The 19563-nt window shown below is 38.9% G+C and overlaps 1 protein-coding gene across 1 annotated transcript in view; it reads left to right on the top strand.

Annotated features, from left to right (window-relative positions):
* Positions 1-17211, top strand: part of LOC149831205 (uncharacterized) — a 104125-nt gene extending 86914 nt beyond the window's left edge. The window contains exons 3-4 of the mRNA XM_090013739.1: positions 16552-16660; positions 16773-17211. Coding sequence (XP_089869865.1) covers positions 16552-16660; positions 16773-17098 — 435 coding nt within the window. The 3' untranslated portion in view covers positions 17099-17211. The remainder of the gene's footprint in view (positions 1-16551; positions 16661-16772) is intronic.
* The last annotated feature ends 2352 nt before the right edge of the window (positions 17212-19563 follow it).

The following is a 19563-nucleotide window of genomic DNA, read 5'->3' as shown; positions in this document are numbered from 1 at the left end:
GATCCAATTCCATTTAGGATTCCAGATTCCGGATTCAACTCCATCCTGGATCCCAGAATTCAGATCCTATTCCTTTTAGGATTCTAGATTTCAGATTGAACTCCATTTTGGATTCCAAACTTTGGATCCAATTCTATTTAGGATTCCAGATTTCGGATTCAACTCCATTTTTGGATTCCAGACTTCAGATCCAATTCCATTTAGGATTCCAGATTTTGAATTCAACTTCATTTTGGATTCCAGACTTCGGATCAAATTCCATTTAGGATTCCAGACGGATTCAATTCCATCTTGGATTCCAGACTTCGGATCCAAAATTCCATTTAGGATTCCAGATTTCGGATTCAGTTTCATCTTGGACGCCAGATTTCAAATCAAAATCCATTTCCATATTTTAAAACCAATTCCATTTTCAGATCCCATCTGGACTTCTCAAATCCAATTCTATTTTCAAATTCTATTGGGATTTTTTTTAAATCCAAAATTCCATCCTGATTTCGAACTTTAAATCTGGAATTCAATTCCATTTCAAATTTCATCTCTATTTCGAAATCTAGATTCAAAATTCAAATTCAAAGTCCATTTTGACTTTAAAACTTCATTTTTTCTATCTTAAATTCTAAATTCCATTTCTCTTTATTCTTTTCAAATCAATTTTTTTTCCCAACTTTGATTATTTCAAAACTTAGAACTTCAAATATCTTTTTCAGATCTATCTCAAGTTATAAGTTAGATTCAACTTTCAAAAACCATTTCTTCGCTTCATTATCAAATTCATCTCAGAATCACTTGAAAAAATTTCAAAATTTTTTAAAATTATTTTCTCAAAAGCATACATTTCTGCATTTGCATCGCACATGCATGATTCTTTGTGCATTTAGACTTAGAATAAATTCTTAGATGATATTTCAGCAAAGCAAAAGACATAAATTTGATCCTTGGTTCGATTACCCCTAGTAAAGGCACCAGGAACGGTCGAACCTCGTACCGACGAGCGAATCCCGTCTCTCCATTTTTCCAGCAAATTTTCAAAACGGAGGTGAGTGTTTTTTCAAAAATATTTCTTTGGTCAGATGAGACCTTGCAAAAGAGTTCCTCTCTCTTCTTTCTTTTCTCATTCTCTTTTTTTCTGTCTTTTATTCTCCTTCAAAAAGGGAATAGAGGCTAGAAAGGCAAAGAGAAGGAAAAGAGGAACGAGAGGAAAATTTTTGCATGATCACAGTGTCTCTATAGACTTCTTCATTATCAACATTATGATCAAGATCAATAATACCTTGATCATTATAAAAGCTATATTCAAGATCATATTCATCAGATTTTGATGTCAGATCTAACAAAAAGGAGTACTCAGTAACTTCCTTTGGTTTTTCAAAATCAAAGAAGCTCACTTTTCTAAAAAAGTGACATTTCTTGATACGTATAATCTATCATTCTTGAAGTCAAAACACTTATAACCTTTTTGACTTTTTGCATATCCTAAAAAGGCATAGAGAATCGCACGAGGAGAAAATTTATCATTTTCGTCCATAAATATAAAACACTTGCATCCAAACTCTCAGTCTAGAGTAATCTTGAGAAAGGTTCACAAGTTTTTCGATTGGAGTTATATTTTGCAAAGAAGAGGATGGCATTCGATTAATCAAATAGGTGGCAGTTAAGGCAACTTCTGCCCAAAAATCTTTTTGGAACTTGATTTGCTATTAATAAAGTCCTAGTAGTTTTCATAATATGATGATGTTTACGTTCTGTCAGCCCATTTTATTGAGGTGTGTATGGGCAAAACCTTTGATGTGTGATGTCATGTAAGTTAAGGTAATTTTTAAAATCTGTGGACAAAAATTCTCCCACTGAATCTGTGCAAAAAATGGAAATTTTAAAACTTATTTTTAACTATATTATGAAATGTCTGGAAGTATGAAAATACTTCAGACTTATGATTAAGAAAATAAATCCAAGTATGTTTGGAAAAATCATTGACAAAGATATCATAATAGGCAAATCCACCTTTAGAAATTATTGGTACAGGACCCCAAACATCTGAGTGTACTAATTCAAGTGGTCTTGAAGAAACAAAAGTTCGGTTCTGAAATGATAATCTTTTCATTTTGCCAAGAATACAATCTTTACAAGTACATTTTTCAGAATTACAAAATTTGCCTAGATTTGGAAAATGTTGGATTTTGGCTATATGTGGATGACCAAGTCTTTTGTGCCACAACTCCAACTCAATTTTCTGAATGTTATAACAAAAAACATTCTTCGACATTTTCAAAAAATCCATGAAATAGAGTCCTCATTCTCTATGGCCTTCTCTAATCAGCTTTTCTGACTGGCAATCCTGTACCCAACAACCATGAGAAAAAAATGAAATATTACAACCATGGTCAGATATTTGAGAAACAAATAAGAGATTTAAATTTAATTTGGGAATATATCTAACTTCTGGGATAAAAAATTTCTCAGTTTTATGGATTTTTTCAAAATTTCCTATTTCTTATATTTCTAGAGAAGTTCTATCAGATGTAAATACTTTTGTCACACTTGTTTTATTTTTAACACATTTGGATAAACTTCTATCATTTGGAGTCATATGGAATGAAGCACCATAGTCAAGGGAAGTTACCTGGATCGAAAAAAATGAAGCAGCTGCCCCAATCAAAGCTTTATATGAAGATGAAACTCCTTTGATGAGTGGTTGGAGAATCTCCATTAGCCGAGCCATAGAAACTGGTGCATCTTGATCTTTGGGTTCCGATCTAGCAATCACAACTCTCTTTTCTCTGAGTTCTTTAAGCTTGGGACACTGATGGTTCATGAGAATGATGGCAAATAACCTTTTTCTTGTCATAGTCACCACTTTGTCAGTTAAAGCGAGGTTTGTACGAACGTACATGATTACCCGGTCTAGATACTACTAGAACAGAATCATCTTTTGATTTTGGAGCCATAGTCAGATCCTTTATAGTATCGACAATAGAGGAAACTTTTCTCTGATGAAGAAGAGCCAATTTAGTCGACTTGAATTTCGGTCTTAAACCGTTTATAAATTGGTAAAAATGCTCCATATCAAGTTGCCTTTGACAGAGCTCAATGTCTTCAAGACAATGCCATTTTTGCTCTAAAAGAGCCAATTCTTCCCAAAGTTTGGACAATTCATTGTAATACTCTCGTATGGTTTTTGTCACTTTAGGTCATAATCATAACTTTTTCTTGAACAATATCTTTGAGAGAATACATATTTTTGAGGTATTCCCAAGCCTTATTGGCATGCTCAAACTTAGCAAGACTAGAGCATTTTTTGATGTCAACGCTATTGATTAGCCATGCCATGATTTTTGCATGCCCTATTGTGAACACCCCAAATTTTTCAAAATCTTTTAAATATTCCATTTTTGCCCCTGATTTCATTTTTTGGGTAATTGAGTCACTTTTAAATATAAATCCCATTTTATTTCTCACGTTTTCTGAAATCAAATTCATTTTGTGTATTTGACTCAATTTCGGATCTGGATCCAGATAAAAGATCCAAACCTGAGCTTCGTTGTCCGATGTTTAAAATTAAATTTCCAAACTAACTTTTTGAAAAGCTCAGAAAGTTCGTCCGGTATCCGTTTGGATCCATCAAATTGTATTTCTCAATTCGAGGTTTAAAACTCGAACATTTTCTCAAAACCTGGGTCCAAACCCATTCTTCTGAAGAAATTTCCCCGAAATGGTCTGAAATTCTCAGAAAAATACTTTTGTAAATATTTTTTTTTAAAAAATACAAAAATTAGGGTTTTATCTTTGTTTTCTTGTAAAGTCTTAGATTTTCATTCCAAAATATAATATATATATATATATTGAAATAAATGAAGGAAATTTCAAAAAAAAAAAAAGGTTTTTGGAAACCCGTTTTTGAAAAAGACCTTTTAAAGAGGCTCCTTTTAGGAAAAACTTTATTTTCGTTTAAGAGTCGAGTTAGGGTTTTGAAAACCCTAACTCTCGCCTTCTCCTTCTCCTCCTCTCCAGAAGAATTCCAGCGGGACCGCTTCTTCACCTCCCCATTTCTTCTTCCCGGACCCATTCTTCACCTATCCACTGTGCATCAATCCATTCCATTATTGACCCCCTTTTCCCTATTCTTTCCCTCTCTTCCAAATTGGGAAGTCCCTGCCAGCTAGAAGAACCAGAGAGCTCCTTTTTTCACCTAAGAAGTATCAGCTTTCCTCCTTCAGAACGTTTACGAAATCAAGAAATCACAAGGGGTTTTGCCATTTCAAAGACAATGGGCACCACTATCCATTTTGCACATACCAGTGCTTGCTGCAAGTCTGGTCTGATATAGGAAAATTAGCATCACAATTTGGGTTGAGAATTGCCCAAATAGAAATCGTCAATTTTCTGATTGATGGCTCATGAAAATGGTGTCCTCATAAGTCTGTAGGTTAATGTGCATATCTCATGTATCTGTTGCACTTAAAAAAAAATTGGTGTGCTTACTCCTGACAGATGAAAGCATCCCACAGAAAATAAATTTCTGCAAACTCACATTGTTCCATCATCTGAGGACATCCAATGGAGTATTAATAACTGTCATAAGCTTTGCAATAAAATCATCAGGTATGTGACAAATATGTCATAGATAAATGTTGTATAAGTTTATTGCTACCCACGATTTTTTATAATTCCATGATTTTAAGGATTCATTGTGTTAATAGCCTAGTGTTTTATTTATGCTTCAGATTTAACATTATAATAAAATCATGATGATATCGTTCAAACTGTCATCTGCTATGTATTAGCAACCTTACTAATCACCCACACCCTTGCACTTTCATCATCTCGGCACCACCATCACTACACCATGCTCCAGCATATCCACAACATCACTACATTCACCTATGGCATCACTGGCGGCAGCATATTGCTTCCACTTCTAGCTCCCATTACGTGTAGCTCCAGTTCCTCACCTGCAAAATGCATTGTTACATATATACAGTCCATCTATTGCGCAACACCTACTCTCTTCATAGTCACCTCCACATGCTATCCCCATATATCTGTCGTGCATCCATCCATAAACATCAACACTCCACCTTCCTTCTCATACTCTTCTTCACTTGCACTTACACATCACACTTACTTTTCTGCAAACTGTATATTCCATCCACTATCACCTTTTGTACACACACTACAACCTTCCATTTGCACTTTGCATCTCCACTCTCATCATCCTTCAAGGCATCAGCAGCCGTAGGCTTAGTGTACAGCCCATGGTCATTTTCCTCCTGCTAACACTTACTTAGATTATTGCTACTTCACTGTATTTAACACTCACAGCCCATTCACTGTGGCCTTATCTTCTGCATTGCACAATACACAGAAATTGTTACAATTTCGTGCATTCACTAAGCACAGCATTCATACCATGCAACACCTCACTGACTATCCAGTGTTCTCACCTTAATACTTTCACCATACAACCACACTTTCCTCGGAACATCTTCACTAGGTGCAACCACTTTGTTCCCTGCACACTATCTACACCTACTTCTTACTCCATACCTTCACTGCCATATCTCTACTTTCCACTGCCGTACACTCATTAGTAATATGGCCCCTTGTGGGCAATGCCCTCCGTGTTTTCAGCGACATCACTACAGCATCATTTTCACTGAAAACCACCTACACTATTGTATCATCTCCGTTTACTTAGCCTATCTCCTGTCGCAGCTGCTGTGGATTTTGTCCACTCCATAGCATTTCACATTGTTACCATGGAATCAACATACAGCCATGTCTTGTAACTACACCCATTGCATTTGCCACTTCAGTTCACATATTTCTCACTGCATATACACACATGTTTTCTCACCAAATATAACAATGCTATATGCCTTTATCATTTAATGTTGATATTGTGTTTTGCACATACATTTTTTTATATATATATTTTGCCATCAGCATATATATATTTCTTTCAATTTCAATATGATATCTTAGATTCTTTGTACTCCGTTTTTTTTTGCTAACCTTGTCTTGCAGGAATGTATAGAAAAGATTGATTTCTTTCCTAGATTGAAAATTTTCAATTCCAGAATTGTAATAGTTAGATTTTAATGACAGTTTACACTTCCAACTCTTAGATTAGAATGAATGAGCATTGTGAATATCATAAATTGCCTATTTTACATGCTTTTGCCTTTATTTCTCAAAATCTCACAATGGTGAAACACGAATGACACGTGCACCATTTCGTAAAAGGTAAATTAATCCTAAGCTAATGATCCATATCAATGGCCATAGTCAGGGTGTGGACAAAATTTAGGATTTTTATCTTTTATAAAATAACACTGGATCCACATTGGATCCGTTTTCAAAATTCATCATATTTTCCTTAAATATTTTCTTCTTTTATCAGAATTTAACTTAAAATTAATTCAAAATCTATACCAATGGCCATAGTCAAGGTATATTGAGAGTTAATTTCATTTTAAATTCTATAAAAGCACAAAATATATTTTATTCTTCATCTGAATATTAAATATAGATTATTATATAATACATTCGATGACCATAGTCAAGGATGTATTATATCTTCAATCTTATTTTAATTCATTTAAAGAATGGAATAGTTTTTTTTTTTAAATCCAATTTCAAAATTCAAATTCATTCATCATTTAGGATAGAACTGCATCATATTTTTAAAATTCCTTTTCCAAAAACTCCAAGTGATGCAAATATCTTTCTCAATCTATTCTTATAAAATCCAATTCATCCTTTCATTTTCAAATTCAAATTCATTTTCAATCTCAAAGTTCAATTTAACTTTGAGATTTCAAAGTCATTTTTATATTCAAATTCAAATCAGATTTCAAAGTTCAATTTGACTTTGAAATTTCAAATTCATTTTACATTCAAAACTCCAATCAAAATCAAAGTTCAATTTAACTTTGAGATTCTTGATTCATCTTCTGAATTTAACTCCAAATTCCCCTTTAGGATCCAGAATCCAAATTTTACTTTGGATCTCAGACTTCAGATCCATTCTCCTTTAGGATCCAGAATCCAAATTTTACTTTGGATCTCAGACTTCAGATCCATTCCTCTTTTGGATCCAAAATCCAAATTTTACTTTGGATCTTAGACTTCAGATCCATTCCCCTTTAGGATCCAGAATCCAACTTCACATTAGATCTCAGACTTTAGATCCAAATCCATCTTAGGATCCAGAGTCCAACTCTACATTGGGTCTCAGACTTCAGATCCACAATCCATCTTAGGATCCAGAACCCAATTCCACTTTTGGATCTCAGACTTCAGATCCACTCCATTTTAGGATCCAGAACCCAAGTCTATCTTGGATTCCAAATCTCGGATCCCACTCTGTTTAGGATCCGGAATCCAATTCCAATTCTAGATTTCAATCCCATTTTCGGATCTAATCTGAATCTCTTAAATCCATTTCTATTCTTAAATACCATTTGATTTTCTCAGTCCTTTCCAAATTTTAAACTTCCAAATCTAAATTCAATTTCATCTCAAGTATTCATTTCCTTTCCTAAATTCAAGTTCAAGATTCAAAGTCCATTTCTGACTTTGAAACTTCATTTCCTTTCATTTTAAAGCTTCAAATCATTCTTTCCCAAAATCAAAATTTATTCTTTCAACTCTGATTACTTGAAAGACTTAGAATTTGTCTGATCTATCTCAAATTCTAAGTTAGATTCAGTCATTTCTTCACTCTCTTACCAAGTTCATCTTAGAATAGTTGGAAATTTCTAAATCAATTTTCAAAAGAGCATACATCCTTGCATTGCACAAGCATGATTCTTTGTGCATCTAGATTTAGAATAAATTCTTAGATAATATTTAGGCAAAGCAAAAGGCATAGATTTGATCCTTGGTTCGATTACCCCTAGTAAAGGCGCCAGGAACGGTCGAACCTCGTACCGACGAGCGAATTCCGTCTCTCCATCTTTTTCTCGCAAATTTTCAAAACGGAGGCGAGTAATTTTTTTTAAATATTTTCAAATCAAGGTTAAGTGAAAACCCGCAAAAGAATTCCTCTCTCTTCTCTCTTCTTTCTTTTTTCTTCTCTCTTTCTTTTCTGTCTTTTATTCTTCTCCCTTCAAAAAGGAGGAAAATAGAGGTTAGAAAAGGAAAAGAGAAGGAAGAGAGAGAAACCAACAAGAGAATAGGAAAAATTTTGCAATGATCACACCTATCCGCCATTCTTTCCAACTTTTTTCATAGTTGGCCAAAGCTTTGCTTTTCTCTCCTTCGGTTAGGTGAACCTCATTATCACCTTCCATTTTTGTGAGGACTAGTTTAGGTTTCGAATTGGAACCATCTACTATTTCCCAAAGCCTCTTTCCCCCATATGTGGTGCTTTATTATCGAAGCCCATGTTACATAATTTGTGTCATTTAGTCTCATGTGTACGATGGTGATTTTATCATGATCATCCATCTCATACAAGGGTGATAAAGAGGGAGAGAAAGACGAAAAATAAGACAAAGAGAGAAAAAAAGGGAGATTAAGATAAAAGCAAACTCAATATTTTGTTGCAACGAATCTTCCCTTGCTTCAAAAAAAACTTTAGGATCCTCAACACCTTTGCAATCTTGGCACAAAAAATGAGGCAAGAAATCTTCACTACATAGGATTAACCTTGCTCTGATACTATGAAATGAAGTGAGAATCTGCCACAAAGGTACTTATATCCACAAGAGAGTCTAGAGAGACACTTGAACATAACCCTTAAAAAAAGGGTATAATGAAAAAAAAAATAGAAATAATCTTTATTGAAAAATGATAAAATGCTTAAGAAGCATTAAGTAGTTTCTTTACAAGAGGGGATGCACCCCTTTATATACAAGTGAGAAAAGAAGAGCTCTTAAGGAGCTCTCCTTGTAACCGTTGGACTAGTCCTACGGTTAGAAATGTAACCGTGGACTAGTCCAATGGTTACCTTACTAGTTAAGTTTCAAGTGGAACTTAACTAGATAGAGTTGTCTAGTTCTATTAGAACTAGACACTAAAAAACTAAAAAGGAAAAAAAAGAGAGAGATAAAATTACATAAATATATAATAATAATAATAATCATATTATATATATATATATTTTACATTTTAACAAGGCATATCCCCAATGGGTTTGGCATAGTGGGGTGGGGGTCTTTGCTGCTAGACAGACAGTCAAGGTTCGATTCTCATGGGTGTATCTCCTCTGCGCAAACCAATGCTTAAGTTAACAATTTTATCATTGTTAGTGTATATTCATTCATTGTGTTGATTTTATCATTTGCATACATTAGAATATAATTGTTTAATACTGGTTGCATTCATTTAGAAACTTAACAGTTTAGGATATGACATGTAATGCTTCCACGATAGGCCTTTGTTAGTTTTTTTAAGTCCATCATTCAGATTTAGTTTTAGGCATAGTTTAGTGTGTAGAAATACACTAGTTGCGGACATTTGTATTTGAGAATGCATCCTTGACCTGTGTCCCCCCCTTAGGCATTGTCGTCAAGGACCTTATGAACCTTGTTGGGTCCAGCCCTATCCCTCATTAATGGTATGGGGAAGTGGATTAGCCACCCACTTGTCATTAATGCAGAATAAGTTGAAGGGTTAGCCCTATCCCCTCATTTAATGATGTGGGGAAGTGGAATAGCCACCTAACTCCCATTAATGCAGGAAGTTGAAGGGTTAAAACCCCTTCGGTTTCTGGAATGAGTCTAGAAGGCTCACTTCTAGGAGGTTCATATCTAGAAGACACTATGCCATCTATAAATAGGGGTGTAGAGGCTCTGTGCTAGGTGGAAAAAGGTAGAGTGGCTGTGTGCAGAGAGAGAAGAAGTAAGAGAGAGAGAGTAGAAAGAAGAAAAGGAAGGAAGAAGGTTCGTCACCACGCATTGATCCTCAGAGAGAGGTGTTGGTTGTGGTGTGGGCTTTGACTCGGGTTGTGCACCCGAGAGGTAATCTTGTATTCATTTTCTTCCTGTGATTTCTTTGTTGTTATTATCTTTAGCTTTGGGCAAGCTATTGGACGTTGTACTCTCTACATTGTACTCTCTACTTTCATTATAGTGGATTATTCTCTCTGTGCCCCGTGGATGTAGGTCGTGTTGACCGAACCACGTAAACCCTTGTGTTGTGATTTGATTGTGCCTTTGTTAGATCCTATATTGCTTCCGCATATTTTTGTTATCTTAATTTCTCTACAAACCTTGTAGTATCTCACTACTTTATCACATCATAGTTGCAGGCTAAAGGGTATATATGGAGATAATGGTCAAGAACCTAAAAGATTTTCTGTATAAAATATTGATGAATTTACAAGTGTTAGACGATCCTATGGCTCATTTTTATATAAAACATCATTTTAACGGGGGCTTTGCTTGTCCGGAAGGAGCAGCTAGTGCACGTCACCTTGTGTTGGGACATTGCAGGTTCAAAACCCAATGGTATAGTTGTATAACTGGTAGGGTCTGCCTAAAAAGACGTCATTTTTCCTTTGGAAAACCGAAAAAATATTAGAGCCAATAATAAAGAGGAAACCTCCTATCTGATATTTCATAATCTTGTCTTAAAAAGTTTAAGTTGAGATTTATACTTTCAAGTAGAAAAAGGCATAGCCCCAAGGGGGTTGGCGTAGTGGGGTGGGGATCTTTGCTGCAAGATAAGCAGTTAAGGTTTGATTCTCATGGGTGTCTCCCTCTGAGCAAACCAATGCGTAACTTAACAATTTTATCATTGTTAGTGTATATTCGTTCATTGTGTTGATTTTATCATTGCTTACATTAGAATATAACTGTTTAATACTGGTTGCATTCATTTAGAAACTTAACTGTTTAGGATAGGTCGTGTAACGCCTTCCACGATAGGCCTTCGTTAGTTTTTTTTAAGTCCATCATCCACATTTAATTTTAGGCATGGTTTAGGGTGTATACGCTAGTTGCATACATTTGTATTTGAGAACGCATCCATGACCCGTGTCCCCCCCCCCCCCCCCCTAGACATTGTCATCAAAGACCTTATGAACCTTGTAGTATCTCACTTCGCTCTCACGTCATAGTTGCAAGCTAAAAGGGTATATATGGAGATAATGGGCAAGAACCTAAAAGATATTATGTATAAAATATTGATGAATTTACAGGTGGTAGATGATCGTATGTCTCATTTTTATATGAGACATCATTTTAACGGGGGCTTCGCTTGTCTGATAAAAGCAGCTAGTGCACGTTACCTTGTGTTGGGACGTTGCTGGTTTAAAACCCAATGGTGTAGTTGTATAATTGTTAGGGGTCTGCCTAACCCCAGCTTGCCTTTAAAAAAAAAGTCATTTTTTTTAAAACCGAAAAAAGATCAGAACCAATAATAAAGAGGAAACCTCCTCTATGATTGTTGGTTATGCTCGTGCGCAATAAAGTAGGAATCAGTTTGCTTTCATTTTAGTTTGTTTTTCCTAGTTGCACGTGTAGTGCAAAATCCTTGCAGTAGTTTTAGGAGGAGTTTGTTTAGGTTGTTCCACGTGTTGTGCATGGGAACGTTGGTTCTGTTAGTAAGTTACAGAAATTGTAGGAGTTAGTTTTGGGCACCACTCCCTTGCATGGGAACGTGGGTTGTTTTTTTTTAGTGAATGTTTTTTTTTTCGTCTAAATAAAAGGTGATAGCATCCAAAAGATAAAAAGTTACACAGAAAAAAACTGAGTGTGTTTCTTTTCTTTTACCAGTATATTTTCCTTTTTTCTAACATTTGTGGTATCAGAGAGGTTATTGTATGCCCAAGTATCCCCGATTCAACCCAATGTCCATAGTCATCGGAGGAGAAGGTTCTCGTAGCGGCAGCAGCGAGCGGGATACACTTAGGTATGTGTATCCGCAGCTCACCTTGACGAATTACACCTGCTGGAAGATCCGGGTTAAGGCAATGATGGAGGACCAGGAGGTCTGGGAGGCGATCGAGCCGGCGGCCGGGGCGACCGTTGATATCAAGAAAGACAAGAAGGCGAAGTTGCACCTTATCCAGTGCTTGCCGGAAGATCTCCTGTTGTAGGTGGCAAATAAGGCCACGGCAAAAGAGATTTGGGACTGCCTCAAGACGAGGTTCGTCGGCGCCGATCGTGTTAGAGATGCGCGATTACAGACGTTGAAGAGTGAATTCGACGGTATGCGCATAAAAGAGGACGAGTCCGTGGATCAGTACGCCGAAAAACTGTCAGCTATGACGGTGAAATTTAGTAGCCTGGGCGGTTCTCTGGATGATGTTGCACTTGTGAAGAAGCTCTTCGATACAGTTCCTGAGCGTTTCATTACCGTCATCGCCGGCATCGAACAATTCTACGACCTTTCCACTCTTGTATTTGAGGAGCCAGTGGGCCGACTCAAGGCGTTCGAGGAGCGAACGCGTCGCCCCACGGCGGGCGCGACCGGAGATGGGCAACTCCTCTACACTCAGGCGGAGTGGGAGGCGCGCCAGAAGAAGATGGGTGCCGAGAGCCCCGGCAAGGGCAAGATACCAGAGGCAAGCTCTCGAGGAAGAGGCCGTGGCCGTGGGCGTGGCACAGGCCGAGGGCGCGGCGGGCGCTCCGGTGGGCGTAGGAACTCAACGGGGAAGGAAGTGACAGGTGGTGGCTCACGGGATTACAGCAATATTCAGTGTTTTAATTGTCGTAATTTCGGCCATTTCGCCAACCAGTGCAAGGAGCCGAGGAAAGTAGAAGAGGCACACCATGCCCGCACGGATACGATGGAGCAAGCACTTTTGCTCGCGGTGTCGGAGGAGTTGACGCCGCTCGAGCAGGTGGAAGAGAAGCAGCCGGAGACCTTGTTACTGGTGGAGGACAATGTTTTTCCCAAGTTGTACCTAACGGGAAAAGACATAATCACCCGGAGCACATCGTATCTTGACAACGGGGCTAGCAACCACATGTCTGGCGACCGGGAGAAATTCCAGGAGCTGGATGAAGCAATCACCGGTAAGGTGAGATTCGGTGACGGGTCTACTGTCCAGATTATGGGAAAGGGCTCAATTTTGTTTGAGTGTAAGAATGGAGATCAGTGGGCTCTCAAAGATGTCTACTATATTCCAAGGCTGTGTAGCAATCTCATAAGCCTTGGACAGATGACTGAGGTCGGCTATCGTGTGGTGCTGGACGGAGGCAAGCTGGAGGTGTTGGAGAAACCGACGGGGCAGTTGCTCATGAAGGTGCCTCGGTCTTCAAACAGGCTGTACCATATTAAGTTGACAAGGGCGAGTCCGGTTTGCTTGCTCACAAAGATGGAGGATCCGGCATGGCTATGGCATGGTCATCTCGGTCATGTCAACTTCAAGGCTTTGAAATTTCTCGTTGACAAGAACATGGTGGCAGGAGTGCCACTAATCACGCATCCGAACCAATTATGCCACGGATGCTTGGTGGGAAAACAAACGCGGAGAGCATTCCCGCAAAAGACGCCGCACCGAGCAAAGGAGTGGCTGGAGCTGGTTCATGTCGACCTCTGTGGGCCAATTACTCCATCGACAAGTGGAGGTAATAAGTACTTTATGTTATTCGTTGATGATTATTCAAGATGGATGCATGTGTGTTTTTTGAAAAGTAAGGACCAAGCATATACAGAGTTTGTGAAGTTCAAGGCCTTAGTTGAAACATGTTGTGGACGACGTATCAAAACGCTGCGGTCTGATCGAGGCGGCGAGTTCCTAAGTAAAGCATTTGCAGAGGTGTGCGAGAAAGCGGGTATACGGCGACAACTCACAACGCCCTACACGCCACAACAAAACGGCGTTGTCGAGCGGAAAAACAGGACCGTGGTTGGGATGGCATGATCCATGTTGAAAAGCATGAAGGTTCCGGGCGAGCTCTGGGGAGAAGCAGTTAGGCATGCGGTTTATCTTTTGAACCGTTTGCCAACGAAGGCAATGGGGGAGAGAACTCCATTTGAAGCTTGGACGGGGAAGAAGCCTCACTTGGGACACTTGCGAGTGTTCGGCTGTTTGGCACATGCGAAGGTGGCGACTTCACATTTGAAAAAGCTCGACGACCGGAGTCAACAGTTGGTTTATCTCGGTGTTGAGGATGGATGCAAAGCACATCGCTTGCTCGATCCTCGTCGGGGTAGAATAATTGTTAGCTGTGATGTGTTGTTTGAAGAGAACGTGAAATGGCAGTGGGATGATGGCACAAGTTTGTGGGAGTCAGTTGAGTTCCATGAAGAAAAAGGAAATGGAGCCGTGTGGTGTATCGGAGGTGAGGTAGAGGCCGCGGGGCTTGGACCGGGAACAGTTGCGAACAGTCCGGCACAGCAGCAGCAAATGTCGTCTCCAGATTCACCTGAGCTTGGTTCGACTAAAGCCGTGAGTCCATTTCAAAGTCCACTGGTTTCGGGTTCGATTGAGCAGGGCTTGGGGAGTGCTCCGGTGTCACATGAATCTCCAAGTTCTCAACTCGATGCCGCCATTGATCCGGCTCAACCACAGAGATATCGAAAGCTTAGTGATATCTATAATTCAACAGCGCCAATGGAACCGAAGGATCTTGAGGAGCTACTTCTCACTTCGGCAGAAGAACCATCAAGTTTCGCGGAAGCAGAGCAAGAAGAGTGGTGGCGCAAGGCGATGTTGGAGGAGATGGACTCCATCATCAAGAACAATACATGGGAGATGGTGGATCCACCGGCGGGACATCGCCCAATTGGTCTCAAGTGGGTTTTCAAGGTGAAGCGAGATGAGCAGGGTACGATTGTCAAGCACAAGGCACGGTTGGTTGCAAAAGGATATGTTAAAAAACAAGGCATTGATTTTGAAGAGGTTTTTGCGCCCGTGGCCCGTCTTGAGTCCGTACGGCTCTTCGTTGCGATGGCAGCACATGAGGGGTGGGTTTTGCATCACATGGACGTGAAGTCCGCCTTCCTCAATGGAGAACTAAACGAAGAAGTCTATGTGGCGCAACCTCCCGGGTTCATTATCGCTGGACAGGAACACAAGGTACTTCGGTTACGGAAGGCGTTGTATGGGTTGCGGCAAGCTCCAAGAGCATGGAACACCAAGTTGGATGCGAGTTTGGTGTCCCTGGGTTTCGGAAGGAGTACAGTGGAATATGGCTTATATTCGCGTGGGTCCGGCGAAAGAATGTTGTTGGTGGGAGTCTATGTCGACGATCTCATTATCACGGGAGAGGACAAGGATGGGATTGAAAAGTTCAAGCTTGAGATGAAGAGTTTGTTTTGCATGAGTGATCTGGGACTTCTATCTTATTACCTCGGCATTGAGGTAGTTCAAGGTGCGGACGGCATTGGTTTAAGGCAATCTGCTTATGCGAAAAAATTACTAGAAAAAAGTGGTATGGCAGGGTGCAATCCATGTCATGTACCTATAGAGAATCGTCTCAAGTTGTCCAAGACCAGTGCTACGCCACTCGTAGATGCCACCAAGTACCGGAGTATAGTTGGGTGCCTTCGGTACTTAACTCACACTCGCCCTGACTTGGCTTTTTCTGTCGGCTATGTGAGCCGATTCATGCAGGAACCTCACGAGGAAAATTTTGCTGCGGTGAAACGAATTCTCCGTTACATCGCGGGGACGTGTTTTCTTGGATGTTTTTATGGGAGAAAGAATGAAGAAAGCCGAGCTGTTTTAACCGAGTTTAGTGACAGTGATATGGCTGGAGATTTGGGAGACTGGAAAAGCACTACGGGGGTGTTGTTCTTCTATGGTAGTGCTCCTGTCACTTGGCAAAGCCAGAAACAGAGAGTGGTAGCTCTTTCTTCTTGTGAGGCAGAGTATATTGCAGCTACATCAGCGGCATGTCAGGGGGTGTGGTTGTCTCGTTTACTTGGCAATTTGGTCGGCAAGGAGCCCGAGGCATTCACACTTAAAATTGACAACAAGTCCGTGATTGCTTTGTGCAAGAACCCGGTGTTTCATGATAGGAGCAAGCATATCGAGACGAGGTATCATTTTATCCGTGAATGTATTGAGGATGGCAAGGTAGAAGTGGAGTTTGTGGCGACGGAAAAACAGCTAGCGGATATCCTGACCAAGGCGCTTGGTCGTGCCAAGTTTCTGGAGCTTCGAGATAGGATCGGTATGGTTGAGATCAAGCAAACGCACGAGCTTAGGGGGTGATCCTCTATGATATTTCATATTCTTGTCTTAAAATGTTTTAAGTTGAGATTTATACTTCTAAGCAGAAAATGGTATTGACCCAAGGGGGTTGGCATAGTGGGGTGGGGGTCTTTGCTGCTAGACAGGCAGTCAAGGTTCGATTCTCATGGGTGTCTTCCCTCTGCACAAACCAATGTGTAACTTAAGCCCCGGGGGCAGGGGTCCTAGCCTCGGAGTTTTACGCTGCTGTCACGACAACCGTAGGTATGGCAGGCTAGGCCACTGTGACCGGGTCTTCGTGCCGAGTGAGGTTTCTTTGAGTTATAAAAAAAAACAGAAAGGTACAACAGCTGACGTGAGATATAATTTACCACTTCATGTTTCGAAACACCAAAAGGATATAGGTTATGAGTTCTTGCTATCTAAAATTGTACATTGATCTTTGTTTGCAGGATAAACTTGGTGCAGTTATTCATAAAGTTTTTGGTTTGGTAACGAGTTGCCTTGAGTTTAAGGAATGCTGCCAATTGTTCGCTTTTGAAGTGAATGATATTATCAAAGGTATAAAACCTCCCTTTCATGCTCTTTCATCACTATATGCACGTGAAGTTGATGAACTGCGCAATCTATCCTGCAGTTTAACTTTTTACCAATGTGGTCATTTTCTTCTCAGGAAATGGGACTCTCCAATTCGGTGAATCCTCCACAACAACCGGACGATATCTACCCCTGGGGAATGAAACAGCAACTAGAAGCAATCAAGTTTCTTCCAAGGAATCGTATTTCCGTCGCCTTCTAAGAGTTGGATTGATAAAGGTGATAAATAAGATAAACTTCTGGTTAGATTATGTGGCAAAACTCTTCAAAAGTTCTGAGACTGCTGATGAAGATAAGCGTTACTCGCCAGGAAATTCGCATTTGTTCCTCGTAGCAGTCGTCACTATATTTACTGTGGTTTTCAAGAAGATAATTAAAGCATTGATTTTATGCGTCAACTGATCGATCCAATCGTAGAGTGTAAACATAATAAAGGGCAAACTCTGGACGCATGCTCATGATTTGTGTGATTTAGACTTTTAACTTGTGATGCTTATTATTCTATAGATATGTTTCAACTCTGGACGTATGCTTTCTCATGATTGTGTGATTTGGAGAGTTATCTTTTAACTCTGGATATGTTTTATATGATCGTTTGTGCTGGATTCTGCTGCGAATAAAATGATGTTTTTCTTGAAGAAAGTTTTGAGCGGCAGTCCATAGTTCCCGTTTCAAAGGTGGATATATATGGTAAAACAATGCTGCTCCGTGTGGCTCCTATGCTTGGCGTTCGAATCATACCTCTTGCAGTTCGGCCTTTGTTTCTCTTGGAAGTCCCTGACGAATTAATAAAAGAATGAAATAGAGAATCGAAGCGAAGAGCGTTTGTTCTCCCATTTAATCCAAAGCAAGTACCTCCGGATATCTTTATGGTTTCCCAAGTTTGTTGCTAAAAGTTCATGTGGGTGAAGATCTTAACTCACGGCCTGCATAGTATTCGAGGAGTCAAATGGCGTGTGGGAAATGGGCATCACATTTTTTTTTGGTTGGACCCATGGATTTACCCATCTCCTTTGATTGAACTATTGAAGTTCATAGAAGCCAAAACGGAAATGTAAAAAACAAGAATATATGCCGGTAGATGTCAAGGATGAAATGATCGTTGGCATTGCATAGCGTTACTTATCGATGCCCACGATCAAGTCATTGGTGAGCAGGACCTTGAACCCAAATGAAAAAGAAGACACCTTGGTTGCTCTCATCAAGCAATCATGCCTTAGTGAGTGGAGGTTACATACATGGCATTCATGTATGTGAACCCTTCACATGTTATATTAAATGTGAACCCTTCATATTCACGCAACCCCCTCCCCACTAATACCTCACTAAAGCCTTCAATAGTGTCTTGTGTCAAACTGGTCACGCTTAAGGGTTGAACCCGATCTGAAATGTCCAATATTCTCCCACTTGACCCATTGATACAAAAAGACACAAAATTGAGGTTCATAGCATTATCTCTACTTAATTTTTCATGTGGGTTAACATGCTATGTGGTATCACAAGAAAGAATCATATAAGTCATGGAGATGAACACCTCTTTATAAAATGTTATATTTTCATGCACTACAATATAATTCATTTTCGGTGTTTTAGCATCTTAAGATTACTCTAACTCATTCTACTGGCCCTTTAATATTGTTATTATGCTATTTTCTCTACCCGAATAAGAGATCCCTTATGTAGAATCAATAATGTACAAAGTCATAGAGAATCAATTTAATTTTACAAATGTGATCACATATAACCATAATGTATTGTCATACATCAGAAGGAATCAAATAGACTCATCCCCTTTACATGTTGAAAATATAATCTTGGTACTAGCCCTTTAGTAAGGGGATCTACAATCATTTCTTTCGTACTGATTGTATCAATATGCATCAAATGATTCTCAGTTCTTTCTTTAACAACAAAATACTTTAACTCTATGTATCAACACGAGTTTGAGCTATTGCTATTATTCGAGAAGCACACAATAACTTCATTATCGTAAAAGATCTTTAATGGTCTCTCAATAGAGTCTACAATCCCAAAACATATAATGAAGTTTTTTATCTAAATGACCTGAGATAAAGTTTCGTATAGATCAATGAATTTCACCTCTATAGTATTAGCAACAATTGTAAACTATTTTTCGTTTCAACATGAGATGACACCACCTGACAGTAAGAAGATGTATCCAGTAGTAAACTTTCTACTATCGAGACATCCTCCCAAGTCTGCATTAAAGTATCCAATGACCTCTAGGTGGTCAATCTTTCTTTAGGTCAACATATAGTCCTTCATTCTTTGCAAATAACGCATGACCTTCTTCATTGTCTTCTAGTGTGCGATGCCTGAATTAGACTGATATTTACCAAGAATTCTCATGGAAAATATTATATCTAGTCATGTGTAGATCTGTACGTACTGTAAACTCCCAACCACCGAAGCATATGGGACAATTGTCATCTGAGCCTTTTCATTTTCATCTTGAGGACATTTCTTTATGCTCAATTTTATCCCATTTTACTATGGGTATCGAACCAAGACAATAATTTTTCATCTCATATTTTTAAGAACTTTAAGGATATAGGATTTATGAGAGAGACCAAAGATACTCTTAGTTCTATCATGACGAATTTCAATTCCACTAACATATACGACCTTACACATGTCATTTATGTCAAAATGAGAGGGAAAAAATCTTTTATCTCATGTAGTATGCTCAAATCATTAGTTGCATGAAGGATATTATCAACATATAAAACCAAAATTATAAACTTACTCTTACTAGCCTTAAGGTATATGCACTCATTAACAATGTTTTTAGTGAATTACCTTATTGAACTTTTTATACCACTGGTGGAAGGCTTATTTAAGTCTAT

Source organism: Nuphar pumila, chromosome 7 (assembly GCF_984573655.1).
Source record: "Nuphar pumila chromosome 7, dmNupPumi1.hap1.1, whole genome shotgun sequence".
Lineage (NCBI taxonomy): Eukaryota > Viridiplantae > Streptophyta > Magnoliopsida > Nymphaeales > Nymphaeaceae > Nuphar > Nuphar pumila.
Note: the sequence above shows the minus strand (reverse complement) of the source record. Positions and strands in the feature narration are given on the sequence as shown.